This window comes from Pelobates fuscus, chromosome 5 (genome assembly GCF_036172605.1).
Source record: "Pelobates fuscus isolate aPelFus1 chromosome 5, aPelFus1.pri, whole genome shotgun sequence".
Taxonomy (NCBI): domain Eukaryota; kingdom Metazoa; phylum Chordata; class Amphibia; order Anura; family Pelobatidae; genus Pelobates; species Pelobates fuscus.
The window spans coordinates 259,772,261-259,788,272 of NC_086321.1; the positions used below are offsets into that span (position 1 = coordinate 259,772,261).

Below are 16,012 nucleotides of genomic sequence, written 5' to 3' on the forward strand. Positions count from 1 at the left end.
AGCTGCCTGCAGCCTGTGTCTTCTCAGCCCGTGTGGTCTGTAAGCTGGGAGGAAGTAACAGTCACTTCCTCCCAGCACTCCCTGCAACTTTAAAGGGGCCCGGTCTGCCAAAGGGCTGCAGCACCCGACCGAGCCCCTAATGAGGTAGGTCCACAGACGGCAGCTGCTCTATTTTCAGGGGGGGGGGGGGCAAGTTGCCGGCATTTGGGGAGGCCCAAGGGGGGGCACAGCATGATGGGCCATGGCCCCCTCTGCCCCCCCCCCCCCCCCCAGCGACGCCACTGCGCCTCCATCGTGCAGAGCGTCCATAGGAAAGCATTGAGAAATACTTTCCTATGGACACTTTGAATGCGCGCGCGGCACTTGCCGAGCATGCGCATTCGGCTCCAGTGACGTTGGACGGGGGAGCTGACGTCGGACGGGGAGGAGAGGTCACCAGCGCTGAGGGAGCCTGGCACTGGTTTAAGGTAAGTGGCTGAAGGGGTTTTAACCCCTTCAGCGCCACGGGAGGGGGACCCTGAGGGGGCACCCTCAGGGCACTATAGTGTCAGGAAAACCGCTTTAAAAATATATTTGGACTTTTCTGGTACTTCTTGAACACTGTGAATTATATTGACATAATACAAATGTATACTTAATGCTTTATTTATGTTCTCGCTGGTTATATATCATGTGTATTTAGCATTCTGCCAACAATGCTCCCCATCTGAGCATGAAGGGGAAGACCTATGTAAATATGATGTGGTTTCGTAAGAAGGAATATAGCCTTGACACTCGAACCCTAACACCGTTGTCATCGTCGATAAAACAGCAGATACATTACATGCAGTCTCTAATGCCTGCAGAATGAAAACTGTACAGTTCCGATTATCATAATAACAATAATTTAAATGCAATGTCACATCATATTCTGTACAATGATTATACAAAATGTAATTTATGAGAAGCATATTGTAATAAGAGATGTCGAGTTTACATTGTGAAGGAAATGGGTTATAATTATATACAATGTAAAGCAATATGCATCTCTCTATCTGAACACATAAAGAGAGTACTGACTAAAATGCATTCAGACACACCACAGGGACTGACATCCTGCATGTTTCTAAACCAGTGTAATGACTGTAAAAAGCAGTTTTTCTACTCTTCATCATTCATTTAGTAATACATCCCCCTTTTTTCTATTAATATAATGATATCTGGATAGAGTAGCTTTAATGTGATTGAGACTTTGCAGACTTTAGAGTAGTATGAAAACGCTCCCCAGCACACAGACCTCCCCCTCTCCAGCTGACTTGATAATAAGGAATTTACACTTCTGCATTAGCCATACTAACTAACATGTATAACAATAACAGACTGGGAATGATGTGCTAACCCACCCCTTGTGATTTTGGCTTTTTGCTACCATCCATGTTTGACAGAATTTATAAACCGCTTTTGGGGGCATGGCCTGGACTCCGACCGGAATGGTGGCATAACTCGTGAGCTCTGCTCCTCCAAGCCTTATTTCCGCACCAAATTCAAAATTAACTTACTCCCGAAAGCCCAAACGGGGAGAACCAAGTGTACTGATCCACCCCAGACCCCAAATGGGACCTATGGACGGGTTCCTTCAGACCCTGGCTGGGGTCTACCACGCCGATTCCAATATGGCATCATCCCCTCCGGCTTCCCCAGCGGGATCCGACCATGCTATCTTAGATAGCATCTGCATGAAATTGAGGTCCCTAGCTGTGTCTATGGCCAGTAAAACGGACCTCCAGACACTTACCTCCACAATCAATGACACCATCAAGACAGAGCTGGTTGGGATCCACACAGAGGTGGCAGAACATGGCACCCGCATTTGGGACCTGGGGCGCACATCCCAAGCCCTATAGGCACGAGCCGTGGCAGTGTCTCGGCAAGGCACCATGCTGTTAAAAATGTGGCGCCAGATGGAAGATCTCAACAACCGCGGCCATAGGTGCAACATCAGGGTGCAGGGAGTGCCTGAGCCTGAAGGGGAGGAAGATGCAGAGAGGCTCCTTACCTGCTTGTTTCGCTCCATCCTCCGGGTCGAAGCACCAAGTACCATGGAGTTCGTCAGAGCACACCGTGCGCTGCTCCCTAGAATGGAAAACGATGCTCCACGGGATCTGATATGTTGCCTGAGATACCATCATGTGCAAGGCCCGCAGCAGGCAGACCTTGGACTTTCAGGGTGCACAGGTACCTGTCACCACTTACCCTGGAAGCTAGGAGGGCACTCCGACCGGTGACCACCGCTTTACAAGAATGCAGAATCTGCCTGTCTGTACGCCACCAGAATGTATGGCTTTCTGTTCGGTGGCCAGAAGACACGCCTGCATTCCTGCAGCGACTGCAGCTCCCGCCTCAGACCATCACCAACTGGGTTCTGGGGCCCTTGGACCATAGGCCCCATCTGCAGAGAGCACCATGTTGCAGAAGGGAGGACTCTTTGGCGGGCCCTCCTCCCCGACGGCACCCAGATCCTGGACGTGTGGAAGAGTAAGCAATTTCTAAGGTATACTGGGGGGCCCCGTGTCTATGTATGTCCTGAGTTTGAGGCTCTGGAGGGGTTGGGGAGAAGCACTTTATTGGGATGGGGAACGGGTGCAGTGCCCCACACATTGGGGGGGGGGGGTAGTTTGCTTCTTTACATTGATGCCTACCAACAATAACAGGGCACAGGCTACAAGACATCGGGTCGCACCTTGAGGACATGGTCTGACCTATCATGACCCAATTTACAACCATACCGCACCTATCCCGGGGAGTTCCTTGTTCACATTTGGGAGGGTGAAGGGCATGGGGGGAGTGGACGGTTGGCATAGTGCGGGACTTGACTCCCCCCTCCCCCAATTTTGTTACATCCGGGATGATGGACCATTTCCTAGCAGGATCCGACGCTCTTCAGCCCACGGTAGCCAAACCCTGAGCCACTGGTTTCACTCCATTCCTGGGTGATAGGGACTACACGCACTATTCGGCGGTACATGACCGGTACGCACGGATAGATTACTTATTCATGCAACAGGAACATCTCACGCGGTTGCTCTCGGCTACAATAGCTGCTTCTACGTGGTTGGACCACTGCCCAGTCTTAATTACAGTGGAATCTCCCTTATCGAAGCCGACAGAATGGACCTGGCGTCTAAATGAGTCCCTCCTGCTGGATCTAAATGTCAAAGATCAAGTGGCAGGCGAGCTAAGCTTGTACTTCGAAGAGAATGACACCGATGGCATGTCCCCTCTCACGCTGTGGGAGACACACAAAAGTGTTATCAGGGGTTGCCTGATAGGTATCGCCACCAGAAAGAAGAACTCGAAGACCTGTCGAATCGCATTGCTCAACTGGAGCCCCAACATAAAAGATCTCTCTTAGATTCTGTATATGCGGACCTCCTGGAGGCACGCCGCTCGCTTACTGATCTTCTGACACGCAAACATTTCAGAGGCGTCCAGAGGTCCAAGGGTTTCTTCTATACACATGCAGGGCCGGCCTTAGGGGTGTGCGAGCTGTGCGGCCGCACAGGGCGCCATGGAGCAGGGGGCGCCGTGGATTTAAAAAAAAAAAAAAAATTTTTTTTTTTTTGTGTAAAATTTGCAGCGGGGGCGGAGCTTACCGTGCGGCGGGGGCGGAGCTAAAAGCGCCGGAAAACTGCTGCAGGGGAAGCAGGAAGGAGTCCCTGCTTCCCCACCAAACAGTCACCAGGAGCTGCACTGCCTCCACAATGAACTCCACAGGTAACTGTGGGATTGTCAGGTGAGTGTGACTCTCTGCCTGTGTTTATTACTGTCTGTGTGTGTATGACTGTCTGCCTGTGTGTGTGTGTGTCTGTGTATGACTGTCTGCCTGTGTGTGTGTGTGTCTGTGTATGACTGTCTGCCTGTGTGTGTGTGTCTGTGTATGACTGTCTGCCTGTGTGTGTGTCTGTGTATGACTGTCTGCCTGTGTGTGTGTGTCTGTGTATGACTGTCTGCATGTGTGTGTGTGTCTGTGTATGACTGTCTGCCTGTGTGTGTCTGTGTGTGTGTGTATGACTGTCTGCCTCTGTGTGTGTCTGTGTGTATGACTGTCTGCCTCTGTGTGTGTCTGTGTGTATGACTGTCTGCCTCTGTGTGTGTCTGTGTGTATTACTGTCTGCCTCTGTGTGTGTCTGTGTGTATTACTGTCTGTGTCTGTGTGTATGACTGACTGTCTGCCTGTGTGTGTCTGTGTGTGTGAGACTGTCTGCCTGTGTGTGTGTGTGTGTGTATATGACTGTCTGCCACTGTGTGTCTGTGTGTATTACTGTCTGCCTCTGTGTGTGTGTCTGTGTGTATTACTGTCTGCCTCTGTGTGTGTGTCTGTGTGTATTACTGTCTGCCTCTGTGTGTGTGTCTGTGTGTATGACTGTCTGCCTCTGTGTGTATGACTGTCTACCTCTGTGTGGGTGATTGTGTGTATGACTGCCTCTGTGTGTATGGCTGTCTGCCTCTGTGTGTATGGCTGTCTGCCTCTGTGTGTATGGCTGTCTGCCTCTGTGTGTCTGTGTGTATGACTGTCTGCGTGTTTGTCTGTGTGTATTACTGTCTGCCTCTGTTTGTGTCTGTGTGTATTACTGTCTGTGTCTGTGTGTATGACTGACTGCCTGTGTGTGTCTGTGTGTGTGTGTGTGAGACTGACTGTCTGCCTGTGTGTGTGTGTGTGGATGTCTTCCTGTGTGTGTGTATGGCCGTCTGACTCTGTGTGTGTGTGTGTGTGTGTGTGTGTCACATACAACCAATACACGCATATCACACACTGTTAATACACCCATTACAAATATCACACATAGCATACATATCACACACAGTCATCACACCTACTATCACATACACAGACAACACAAACATTACAGCATACATGGATGACGGGGGGGGGGGAGGGGGGGGCGCTGTGAAGATTTTTCGCACAGGGCGTCAAAATGCCTAAGGCCGGCCCTGTACACATGCCAATAAAGGGGGGAAGTATTTGGCCTGAATGCTCCGTGGCCCCAAACAACACATGCAGATCCACAGGCTCAAGTTGACATCCTGGAAAGTATCAGCATTCCCAAACGAGATTGCGAAAGAATTCCAGGTGTTTTACAGCAAGCTATACAGTACCTCGGGGCGGACCAGAGCAGGCTCCCGACACAGGAACACACCAACGCCATACAGAATTATCTAGGTAAATACAAACCTAATCAGATTTCCAATGAGGCAGCAGAACTACTGGATGCGCCAATACGGGAGGAAGAAATTCTGGCAGCAATTAAGGTCACCAAGACTGGAAAGGCCCCGGCCAGATGGCCTCTCAATGCATGCTACAAGCAGTTCTCACATCTCTTAACCCCGAGGCTAACTAAGGCATTCAATGCGCTACCAGAAGGACGAGGGTCCCACAGTGAATCCCTGGCCGCCACAATCACAGTCTTACTGAAACCCGACAAAGACCCGGAATCATGTTGAAGCTACCGACCAATCTCACTCCTGAATGTGGATGTCAAATTGCTCACGAAACTGCTGGCCACTAGGATGCAGCCGCACTTGCCATGGCTCATACACCCAGACAAAACCGGATTCATCCCAGGCAGGGAAGCTAGGGATAGCACCCTACATCTCTTCGCGTTACAACAGCTCGCACTCAAGGACAAACCCATGTTGTTGCTCTCGACAGACGCCGAGAAGGCATTTGATCGAGTGAACTGGGCCTTCATGTTCTCCACGCTGGCTGCGATTGGATTCGGCGGCAAACTCAGGAGCTGGATGGCTGCATTATACAGCTGCCCCAATGCGAGAGTGAAAGTCAACGGAGCCCTGACAAGCGGCTTTTCGATTCTTAATGGCACAAGACAAGGATGCCCCCTGTCCCTCTTGCTTTTCACAATCTTGCTTGTGCCATTTCTCATGGCGTTCAGACAAACCCGAGACATAAAGGGATACCGATGGGAGAACATGGAACATAAGGTAGCCGCATACGTGGATGACCTCCTCTTCTTTATAACAAATCCGCGCATCACGCGGCCCTGCTTGATGAGGGAATTTGATGACTATGGAGCAATATCGGGCCTCAAGCTGAACTTCATGAAGTGCGAAGTGCTCAATGTCTCTATTCCGTAGGAGGAACTTACTACCCTAAGACCTCACTTCCATTTCCGCTGGTGTGACGACAAAATTAAATACCTGGGTACATGGGTGACAGAGAACCAGGCTAAATTATACAACTCTAACTTTGAACCCCTCCTATGGAAAATCTTGGGAGACCTCAGAAGCTGGGCCTACCTGCACATATCATGGCTGGGTCGTATAACGGTCCATAAGATGAATATTCTACCGAGGCTGCTTTACTTATTGCAAGTAGTGCCGTTGCCCAAATTGTTCTTCTCCACCCTGAAAACTGCAGTGATCTGATATGTCTGGAGAGTGGAAAGATCACACCTTCAATACAACTTGCTATGCATACCTAGGCAGTGGGGGGGGGGGGGGCTGGCCCTTCAAGATTTTAAAAAATACCATCAAGCAGCGACTCTGCATCAGATTGTTGACTGGCACGCCGCACGCCCTCATCATCAATGGCCAGCCTTGGACTGGGGAGCAACGGAAATGTCTATGCACGCAGCTGTGTGGCTGGGAAAGCCCGAAACCCTGGACAGGACCAGGGATACTTCGCCTGTCGCAAACACCCTCAGGACTTGGAGATCCATCCGCGGTCGCAACACATCTCCCCTGTGCCGAGTACCCTGATACCGCTACAATATAACAGCTCATTAGGGGGAGGCTTGCCACCTAACGCTTGGGCTTACATTGATAGAGGACTTAACATCCTCATACGGAAGACCTTAGGCAGTACAGACATGACGCGCCTACAAGACATTATGGGGGAAACAGCCCCGATGCCTCTTCATAAATTTTGCCACACCCAATAGCGGCACTACTATAGGCAGATGAACAACAGAACACAGCTACATCATGATCTCACATGGTTTGAAGACACCTGCGAGAAGGGCACACCACAGGAGAAAACGGTCTCGCTACATTACCAACACCTACTGGTGGGGGGAATAAAAACACAAAGACAACCTTTAATAGGCAATGGTAGGAAATGCTGGGCACAACATTCACGGATGCGCAGTGGGACAAGGTCCTTATCCTGAACCATAAGAGCTCCATAAGCTCCAGACATCAAGACACCAATAACAAGCTTCTGTCCAGCTAGTATCGCACACCTACCTTCCTACATAGGATATTCCCAGAGGTCTTGACCTATTTTTCCCTGACCCTCACAGGGCAGGGATACTAAAGTATCATGGAACTGGAGATAGGCATATGTGCCCCTGAAATGTGTGCAGGAGCGTGGTGGGAGACGTGGCAACAAGAAATGTGCAATTTGACCCAACGGTTTGTGCACCTTCTCTGATACCAGTAACCATATGCATCAACTCTTACTGGTTGGGCAGACAACCAGGCAGCAGGCATTGACCCAGTACGTTAATGTCACAGAGAGTTAACTCAAGCTGTGTAGAAGGGGGTGACCCCAAATGCATGATGTGCATCCTAAACCAGGCGCATCAGCAAATAGGGGAAATATTAACTGCTTCCACAAGAGTAGTATGGTCCACGTTGTAAATATGCTGAGGTATGTTTTTCTTTTACAACCGCCGATATTCAATTACAATCTCTTAATGTACATCCAGGAGAGTTTGAAATGCTGTATTTCCATTTCGGAGCCTGCAAGCTCTACATGTTTCTTTACATTTCCTTATTCTTGAAATACTCAAATAAAATACGATCTACCAAAAAAAATAATTTATAAACCGCTTTCAAATTGTTTGACAAAACCTTTGGACGGTGCCCATAGACTCTCGGCAGGATAACCACTGCACTGAATTTTATATTGCTTATAGTGCCCCTTTAATTTCTACAAATCATGTGTCAGGTGTCTGTGCAGGCTCTAGACTCCTGTTTGGAGTAATGTTAAGTAACAAACAGACCCTACTTATGTAATAAAAGGTTTTGATACAATTTGGTTAATGATACCTGAATGGATCCCAGCTCGGATTCTTAACTGTGTGTTAGGCTTGTGTGGAATTCGAAATGTCTTGCAGACAGCAACTAGATCTAATGCCATGCTTGCAATTTCACTGGCATGTGTGATTCCATTTTTTTGGGGAACACCAGAAACAACCATATCTGTAAAAAAAAATACAAAATTATAATTAACACAAACGGAGCAGTTCTTTTCATGTTGTCTGGAGCATTTTAACACGGAGAATGAACCATAATTGAAAAGGAGTGAATTATTAAAAAAAAAAAATAGAGAATTACTGCAGAAGAAAAACTGGAGCTAAGTAGTCATTAACAAAGGGAATTCAAATTAACATAGATTTATTTCAACAAACCTTTAGTCATACAAGCAAAAATATAAAAAAAATTAAAAAGCAAAGAGACATTGAGCAAAACCTTGGGGAGGACATTAGCCATTAGGCTAATGGCCACTCACAGTCATTAGGGGCCAGCTGTGGGTGGTCAGGGACCCTTATTTTGTGTTTTACTACTTGAAAATGGTTTAACATTGAAAGTTGGGACAGTGCCTTGTACTCCAGGCATTTTAACCGATTCAATTATATAAAATGGTTACAGTGTCTACAGTGTCCCTATAATGCATTTTAAACATTATAACCAACTTAAAAATCATCCAAAACAGTTTGTTCTAATGTTTTAATGTAAAATCCATATTACTCTAGCTTTTAAAATGCAAAATGTATGTAAAAGGCAATATGTTGCTTTGCCAGTGAATTACATACTATGTTTTTGCATTTAATTCGAAATGCATTACATGTTCTTTTTTAAATAATTCCCTTTAGTACTGGTCTAAAAAAGTTTCTTCCAATTACGGGACCTGAAAACTCTGGTTCTATCTGCAATGAAACCTGTCATTAGTTTTCAACAATCTACTAGGAGCTACAGGGCTATATGCATTAAAACTAATATATTCACTAGCAAAAGGTTTCTTTTAGCACTGAACCTTAAACTATTTTCAACCACTTGGCACACGCCTTCATCTGCCATCAAAACAATTAAGTGCTGGCTGATGATCCCTTTCATTTTATTCTATTTACTGCACTAACATGAAACAAATGTAAACATCTGATGATCTAATGATTTTTGTTTTTCACCTTTTAGTTTTTTTAACCTTATTTGAAATTAAACATCACACTGTCTCATCTGCTGTTTTACTCAAACATTGGGCTGTAAAAAGCCTGGTTCAAATTCCCTTTATAATGTAGTTAATGTAGTTAATTATTTTACTTAATTATCTGACTTACGTTATTTATGTTAATGGATGCCAGAGAACAGTTAAAAATGTCTCCTCAATCACAATCAAATCGTTGCAACACTTTAAAAAATCAATCTCATCATTATCAGGCCAGTGAAAATGAACAAAGGTTAAACGCTCAAGGTTTTAGTAAAAACCTTACAGTTAAAAAAACAATATCTAAAATATAGGTGTTTGTGCATGAGCAGGACAATATTAAAGGAACCGTATAGTGTCGGTAATACAAACATGTATTCCTTACTCTATAGTACCCGTGTAGCTGTTTAGGTCCCTTGCCCCACTTAGATCGATTTGAAATGGTGATTTTGCTCACCTTTTTTCCTACATCGTGTCTGTCTCGCTTTGGCTGTCTCCACCTTGTCCTGCCTCCGTAACTATGCAGCATTGACACACTAAACACTTCTAGACTGTAAGCTTGTTTGAGCAGGGTCCTCTTCAACCTATTATTCCTGTAAGTTTTCTTGTAATTGTCCTATTTATAGTTAAACACTCCCTCTTATAATATTGTAAAGCGCTACGGAGTCTGTTGGCGCTAAATAAATGGCAATATTAATAATAATAATAATAATAGTGGCCGTATGAGTGACTGCCATTAGTAGTGTTCCTATGCACCAGTGTAAACACTGCTTTTTCTCTGAAAAGTGTCCCTTTAACTAACAATTAGTGATGTCGCGAACATAAAATTTTCGGTTCGCAAACGGCGAACGCGAACTTCCGCAAATGTTCGCGAACGGGCGAACCGCCATAGACTTCAATGGGCAGGCGAATTTTAAAACCCACAGGGACTCTTTCTGGCCACAATAGTGATGGAAAAGTTGTTTCAAGGGGACTAACACCTGGACTGTGGCATGCCGGAGGGGGGTCCATGGCAAAACTCCCATGGAAAATTACATAGTTGATGCAGAGTCTGGTTTTAATCCATAAAGGGCATAAATCACCTAACATTCCTAAATTGTTTGGAATAACCTCCTTTAAAACATCAGGTATGATGTTGTATCGATCAGGTAGTGTAAGGGTTACGCCCGCTTCACAGTGACAGACCAAACTCCCCGTTTAACGCACCGCAAACAACCACAAACAGGCCATTAGCATAACCGCAAACTCCCCATTTGCACAAGGTTGGATACCAAGCTAGCCATGTCCCGTTCCTTGTCCTCACTGATGTCATTGAAGGTCTCTTCCTCCACCCAGCCACGTACAACACCAAGGGTCCCCGAAAGGTGACAACAAGCCCCCTGGGACGCCGGCTGTGTTTGGTCTTCCACCTCCTCAAAGCCACCTTCCTCCTCTGACTCCTCTTCTTCAGACTCCTCTCTCTGCATTGCCTCTCTCTGCGTTATTATAAGGTGTGTTAAGTAGTACTATTCCTATCAGTTTAATCCCTGTTACGTCCCCTATCAGGGGACGTGTATATAAGGCATCGATTTTAGGAAGCGGGAGATGGAAAAAAATGCTTGGTCGGTCCGCCTACTTCATATTTGTGGCACTGCGCGTGCAATCTAATGTGCCACCAGATAGGAATAGTACTACTTAACACACCACTCCTAACAGTTTAATCCCTGTTACGTCCCCTATCAGGGGACGTGTATATAAGGCATCGATTTTAGGAAGTGGGAGATGGAAAAAGATGCTTGGTCGGTCCTCCTACTTCAAATTTGGGGCACTGCGCGAGCAATCTAATGTGCCACCAGATAGGAGTGGTGTGTTAAGTAGTACTATTCCTATCAGTTTAATCCCTGTTAAGTCCCTTATCAGGGAACATGTATATAAGGCATCGATTTTAGGGAGCCGGAGATGGAAAAAGATGCTTGGTCGGTCCTCCTACTTCAAATTTGGGGCACTGCGCGTGCACCAGATAGGAGTGGTGTGTTAAGTAGTCCCCCTCATCAGACCTTTTTTAGTCGAATGTATCGCCCACTGTCAGTCCCTTCGGGATCCATCCCTCATTCATCTTAATAAAGGTGAGGTAATCTAGACTTTTTTTACCTAGGCGACTTCTCTTCTCAGTGACAATACCTCCTGCTGCACTGAAGGTCCTTTCTGACAGTACACTTGAAGCGGGGCAGGCCAGAAGTTATATCGCAAATTGGGATAGCTCAGGCCACAGGTCAAGCCTGCACACCCAGTAGTCAAGGGGTTCATCGCTCCTCAGAGTGTCGATATCTGCAGTTAAGGCGAGGTAGTCTTCTACCTGTCGGTCGAGTCGTTCTCTGAGGGTGGACCCCGAAGGGCTGTGGCGATGCGTAGGACTTAAAAAGCTCCGCATGTCCTCCATCAACAACACGTCTGTAAAGCGTCCTGTCCTTGCCGGCGTGGTCGTGGGAGGAGGAGGATTACTTTCACCTCTTCCCCTGTTAGATTCCCATTGTGCTGTGACATCACCCTTATATGCTGTGTAAAGCATACTTTTTAATTGATTTTGGAACTGCTGCATCCTTTCCGACTTGCCGTAATTCGGTAACATTTCAGGCACTTTCTGCTTATACCGGGGGTCTAGTAACATGGACACCCAGTACAGGTCGTTCTCCTTCAGCCTTTTTATACGAGGGTCCCTCAACAGGCACGACAGCATGAAAGACCCCATTTGCACAAGGTTGGATGCTGAGCTACTTATGTCCTGTTCCTCGTCCTCAGTGATCTCTCTGAAGGTATGTTCTTCCCCCCAGCCACGTACAACACCACGGGTACCAGATAGGTGACAATGAGCACCCTGGGATGCCTGTTGTGGTTGGTCTTCCTCATCCTCCTCAAAGCCACATTCCTACTCTGACTCCTCTTCCTCACAATCCTCTTCCAGCGTTGCCACAGGTCCAGCAAGCGATGCTAATAAGGCTGTTTCTGGTGGTGATGGTGACCACACCTCTTCCTCTTCAAGCTCATCTAAGGCCTGATCCAGCACTCTTCGCAGGGCACTCTCCAGGAAGAAAACAAATGGTATGATGTCGCTGATGGTGCCTTCGGTGCGACTGACTAGGTTTGTCATCTTCTCAAAAGAACGCATGAGCCTACAGGCATTGCGCATGAGCATCAAGTAACGTGGCAAAAAAATCCCAGCTCCGCAGAGGCTGTCCTAGCACCCCGGTCATACATATACTCGTTAACGGCTTTTTCTTGTTGGAGCAGGCGGTCGAACATTAGGGGTGTTGAATTCCAAAGTGTCGGGCTGTCCAAATCAAGCGCCTCACTGGCATGTTGTTTCGCCGCTGGATATCGGAAAAGTGCGCCATGGCCATGTAGGAACGCCTGAAATGGCCACACACCTTCCTGGCCTGCTTAAGGACGTCCTGTAAGCCTGGGTACTTATGCACAAAGCGTTGTACAATCAGATTACACACATGTGCCATGCACGGCACATGTGTCAACTTGCCCAAATGCAATGCCGCCAACAAATTTGTTCCGTTGTCACAAACCACTTTGCCGATCTCCAGTTGTTGCGGAGTCAGCCACTGATCCACCTGTGCGTTCAGGGCGGACAGGAGTGCTGGTCCGGTGTGACTCTCTGCTTTCAGGCAAGTCAATCCCAAGACGGCGTGACACTGCCGTATCCGGAATGTGGAACAGTACCTGGGGAGCTGGGGGGGGGTGCCGTTGATGTGGAGCAAGACGCAGCAGCAGAAGAGAACTCAGCCAAGGAGGTTATGGAAGAGGATGGAGTAGGAGGAGTAGAGGAGGTGGCAGCAGGCCCGCCTGCAAGTCGTGGCAGTGTCACCAACTCCTCTGCAGAGCCACGCATTCCATGCTTGGCAGCCGTCAGCAGGTTTACCCAATGCGCAGTGTAGGTGATATACCTGCCCTGACCATGCTTTGCAGACCAGGTATCAGTGGTCAGATGGACCCTAGCCCCAACACTGTGTGCCAGACATGCCATTACTTCCTTTTGCACAATCGAGTACAGGTTCGGGATTGCCTTTTGTGCAAAGAAATTTCGGCCGGGTACCTTCCACCGCGGTGTCCCAATATCTACAAATTTTTGGAATGCCTCAGACTCCATCAGCTTGTATGGTAAAAGCTGGCGGGCTAAGAGTTCAGTCATGCCAGCTGTCAGACGCCGGGCAAGGGGGTGACTTTGTGACATTGGCTTCTTAGGCTCAAACATGTCCTTGACAGACACCTGACTGTGGGCAGATGAGCAGGAACTGCTCAAGGCGAGAGACGGAGGGGTGGATGGTTGAGAGGGGACCAGGAGGAGGATGGCGGCTTTGAGTCTGTGTGCTGCTTGTTGATCCCATAGGCATTTGTGATGTGCGATCATGGGCCTTCGCAAAGCAGTTGTACCTAGGTGGGTGTTGGACTTCCCACGACTCAGTTTTTTTTGGCACAGGTTGCAAATGGCATCGCTGTTGTCAGAGGCAGACACACAAAAAAAATGCCACACTACTGAGCTCTGCAATGACGGAATTCTGGTGGTGGCAACAGCATGCGTTGATTGGGGTGCTGTCTGGCTGACCCTGGGTGCCGATGCATGCTGCCTGACTGTGCCACTAGCTCCTTGCGACGACCTCCCCTTGCTTCCAACTCATCTCCTCCTCTCTGTCTCCCAATCTGAACTTTCCCCCTGTTCTTCTTCTCTTCTAGCGGGCACCCACGTGACATCCACGGACGCATCATCATCATCAACCGCTTCACTTGTATCTGACAACTCAGCAAAGGAAGCAGCAGTGGGTACAACATCATCATCATCACACCGTACGTGTCTAATGCTGCCTGACTGAGACATATCCCTGTTATCTACATCCTCTGGCAATAATGGTTGCACATCATTCATTTCTTTCAACTGATGTGTAAATAACTCCTCTGACATACCAAGTGAAGCAGCTGTGTTGCTAGTTTTGGTGGTGGCGGCAGGCGGATGAGTGGTAACTTGAGAGGTGCCCGAAGCTAAGCTGGAGGAGGATGGTGCGTCGAGGTTCTGAGCGGAAGCTGTAGAAGATTGGGTGTCCTGTGTTAGCCAGTCAACTATGTCCTCAGAACTTTTCAAGTTCAGGGTACGTGGCCTCTGAACACTGGGAATTATTCTAGGGCCAAAGGGATTCACAGAACCACGACCATGACGGCCCCTGCGGGGTGGCCTGCCTCTGCCTGTCATTTTTTTTTCGATTAGTGGTACTATGCATGCAAGCTACTGTGACAACAGATATGAGTGGCACTGGTGTGACACTGTGCCCTGGCAGGCCCTGAAACGCACACTCGTGAAGGAAACTGACTGCTATTATATTACAGTCCAAAAAGTTTTGTTTTTTTTAAATGCAAGCTATTGGGACACCAGTGAGTGAGTGGTGGCACTGGGCAGGCTCTGAAACGCACACTAGTGAAGGAAACTGACTGCTATTATATTACAGTCAAAAAAGTTTTGTTTTTGCTAAATGCAAGCTATTGGGACACCAGTGAGTGAGTGGTGGCACTGGGCAAGTGGGCACAGTATACGCTGCGAGCCTGACACACACGCTGGCAGACAACTAACTGCTATTCAATCTATTACAGTCAAAATTGTATTTTTTTTTTGTACACTAAAAATGTACACTACTGTTACACCAGATATGAGTTGCCCTGGTGTGACACTGTGCCCTGGCAGACCCTGAAACGCACACTAGTGAAGGAAACTGACTGCTATTATATTACAGTCCAAAAAGTTTTTTTTTTTTGTTAAATGCAAGCTGTTGTGACACCAGTGAGTGGGTGGTGGCACTGGGCAGGCCCTGAAACGCACACTAGTGAAGGAAACTGACTGCTATTATACTACATTAAAAAAAGTTTGTTTTTGTTTAAATGCAAGCTATTGTGACACCAGTGAGTGAGTGGTGGCACTGGGCAAGTGGGCACAGTATACGCTGCGAGCCTGACACACACGCTGGCAGACAACTAACTGCTATTCAATCTATTACAGTCAAAAAATTTTTTTTTTTGTACACTAAAAATGTACACTACTGTTACACCAGATATGAGTTGCACTGGTGTGACACTGTGCCCTGGCAGACCCTGAAACGCACACTAGTGAAGGAAACTGACTGCTATTATATTACAGTCCAAAAAGTTTTTTTTTTGTTAAATGCAAGCTGTTGTGACACCAGTGAGTGGGTGGTGGCACTGGGCAGGCCCTGAAACGCACACTAGTGAAGGAAACTGACTGCAGAGGCGGCTCTCTAATTAGGCGGTTTAGGCGGCCGCCTAAGGCCTCGCGCTGGCTGGGGCCTCGCGGCCGCCTAAACCGCCTGTGGGCAGAGTGTGTCAGGTCCTCGGTCAGTGACCGAGGACCTGACACCAGGAGGGGGCCCGGCGGCTTGCCCGGTATGCCGCCGGGTGCGAGGCCCCTCCTGGCTGCCAGGCCGGCCACCGCAGACACTGGTCTGCAGCTCCGCAGTGCGCAGAGCTGCAGACCATGTGACTCGCGAGAATTGGCCAATCAGAGCGTTGCCGCGGGTTACCACGGCAACGCTCTGAAATCTCGCGAGATTACACGGTCTGCAGCTCTGCGGAGCTGCAGACCGGAAGTAATGGCCACCATACCACCAGGGAGCCCACTGGACCACCAGGGAAAGGTAGGCTCTCCCTCCCCATCACCCCCCACCACCATCACCACCCCCAGCCGTACCCCCCACAGCCTCACCACCCCATCACCCTCAGACTCACTCACCATCACCCCCCACCACCCTCAGCCTCACCCCC

General features: G+C 48.1%; 1 protein-coding gene across 1 annotated transcript in view; it reads right to left on the bottom strand.

Moving 5' to 3' along the window:
• Window positions 1-16,012, bottom strand: part of LOC134612198 (atrial natriuretic peptide receptor 1-like) — a 180,584-nt gene that overhangs the window by 6,811 nt on the left and 157,761 nt on the right. Inside the window, exon 18 of the mRNA XM_063456550.1 lies at window positions 8,050-8,202. Within this exon, the coding sequence (XP_063312620.1) occupies window positions 8,050-8,202 (153 nt within the window). The remainder of the gene's footprint in view (window positions 1-8,049; window positions 8,203-16,012) is intronic.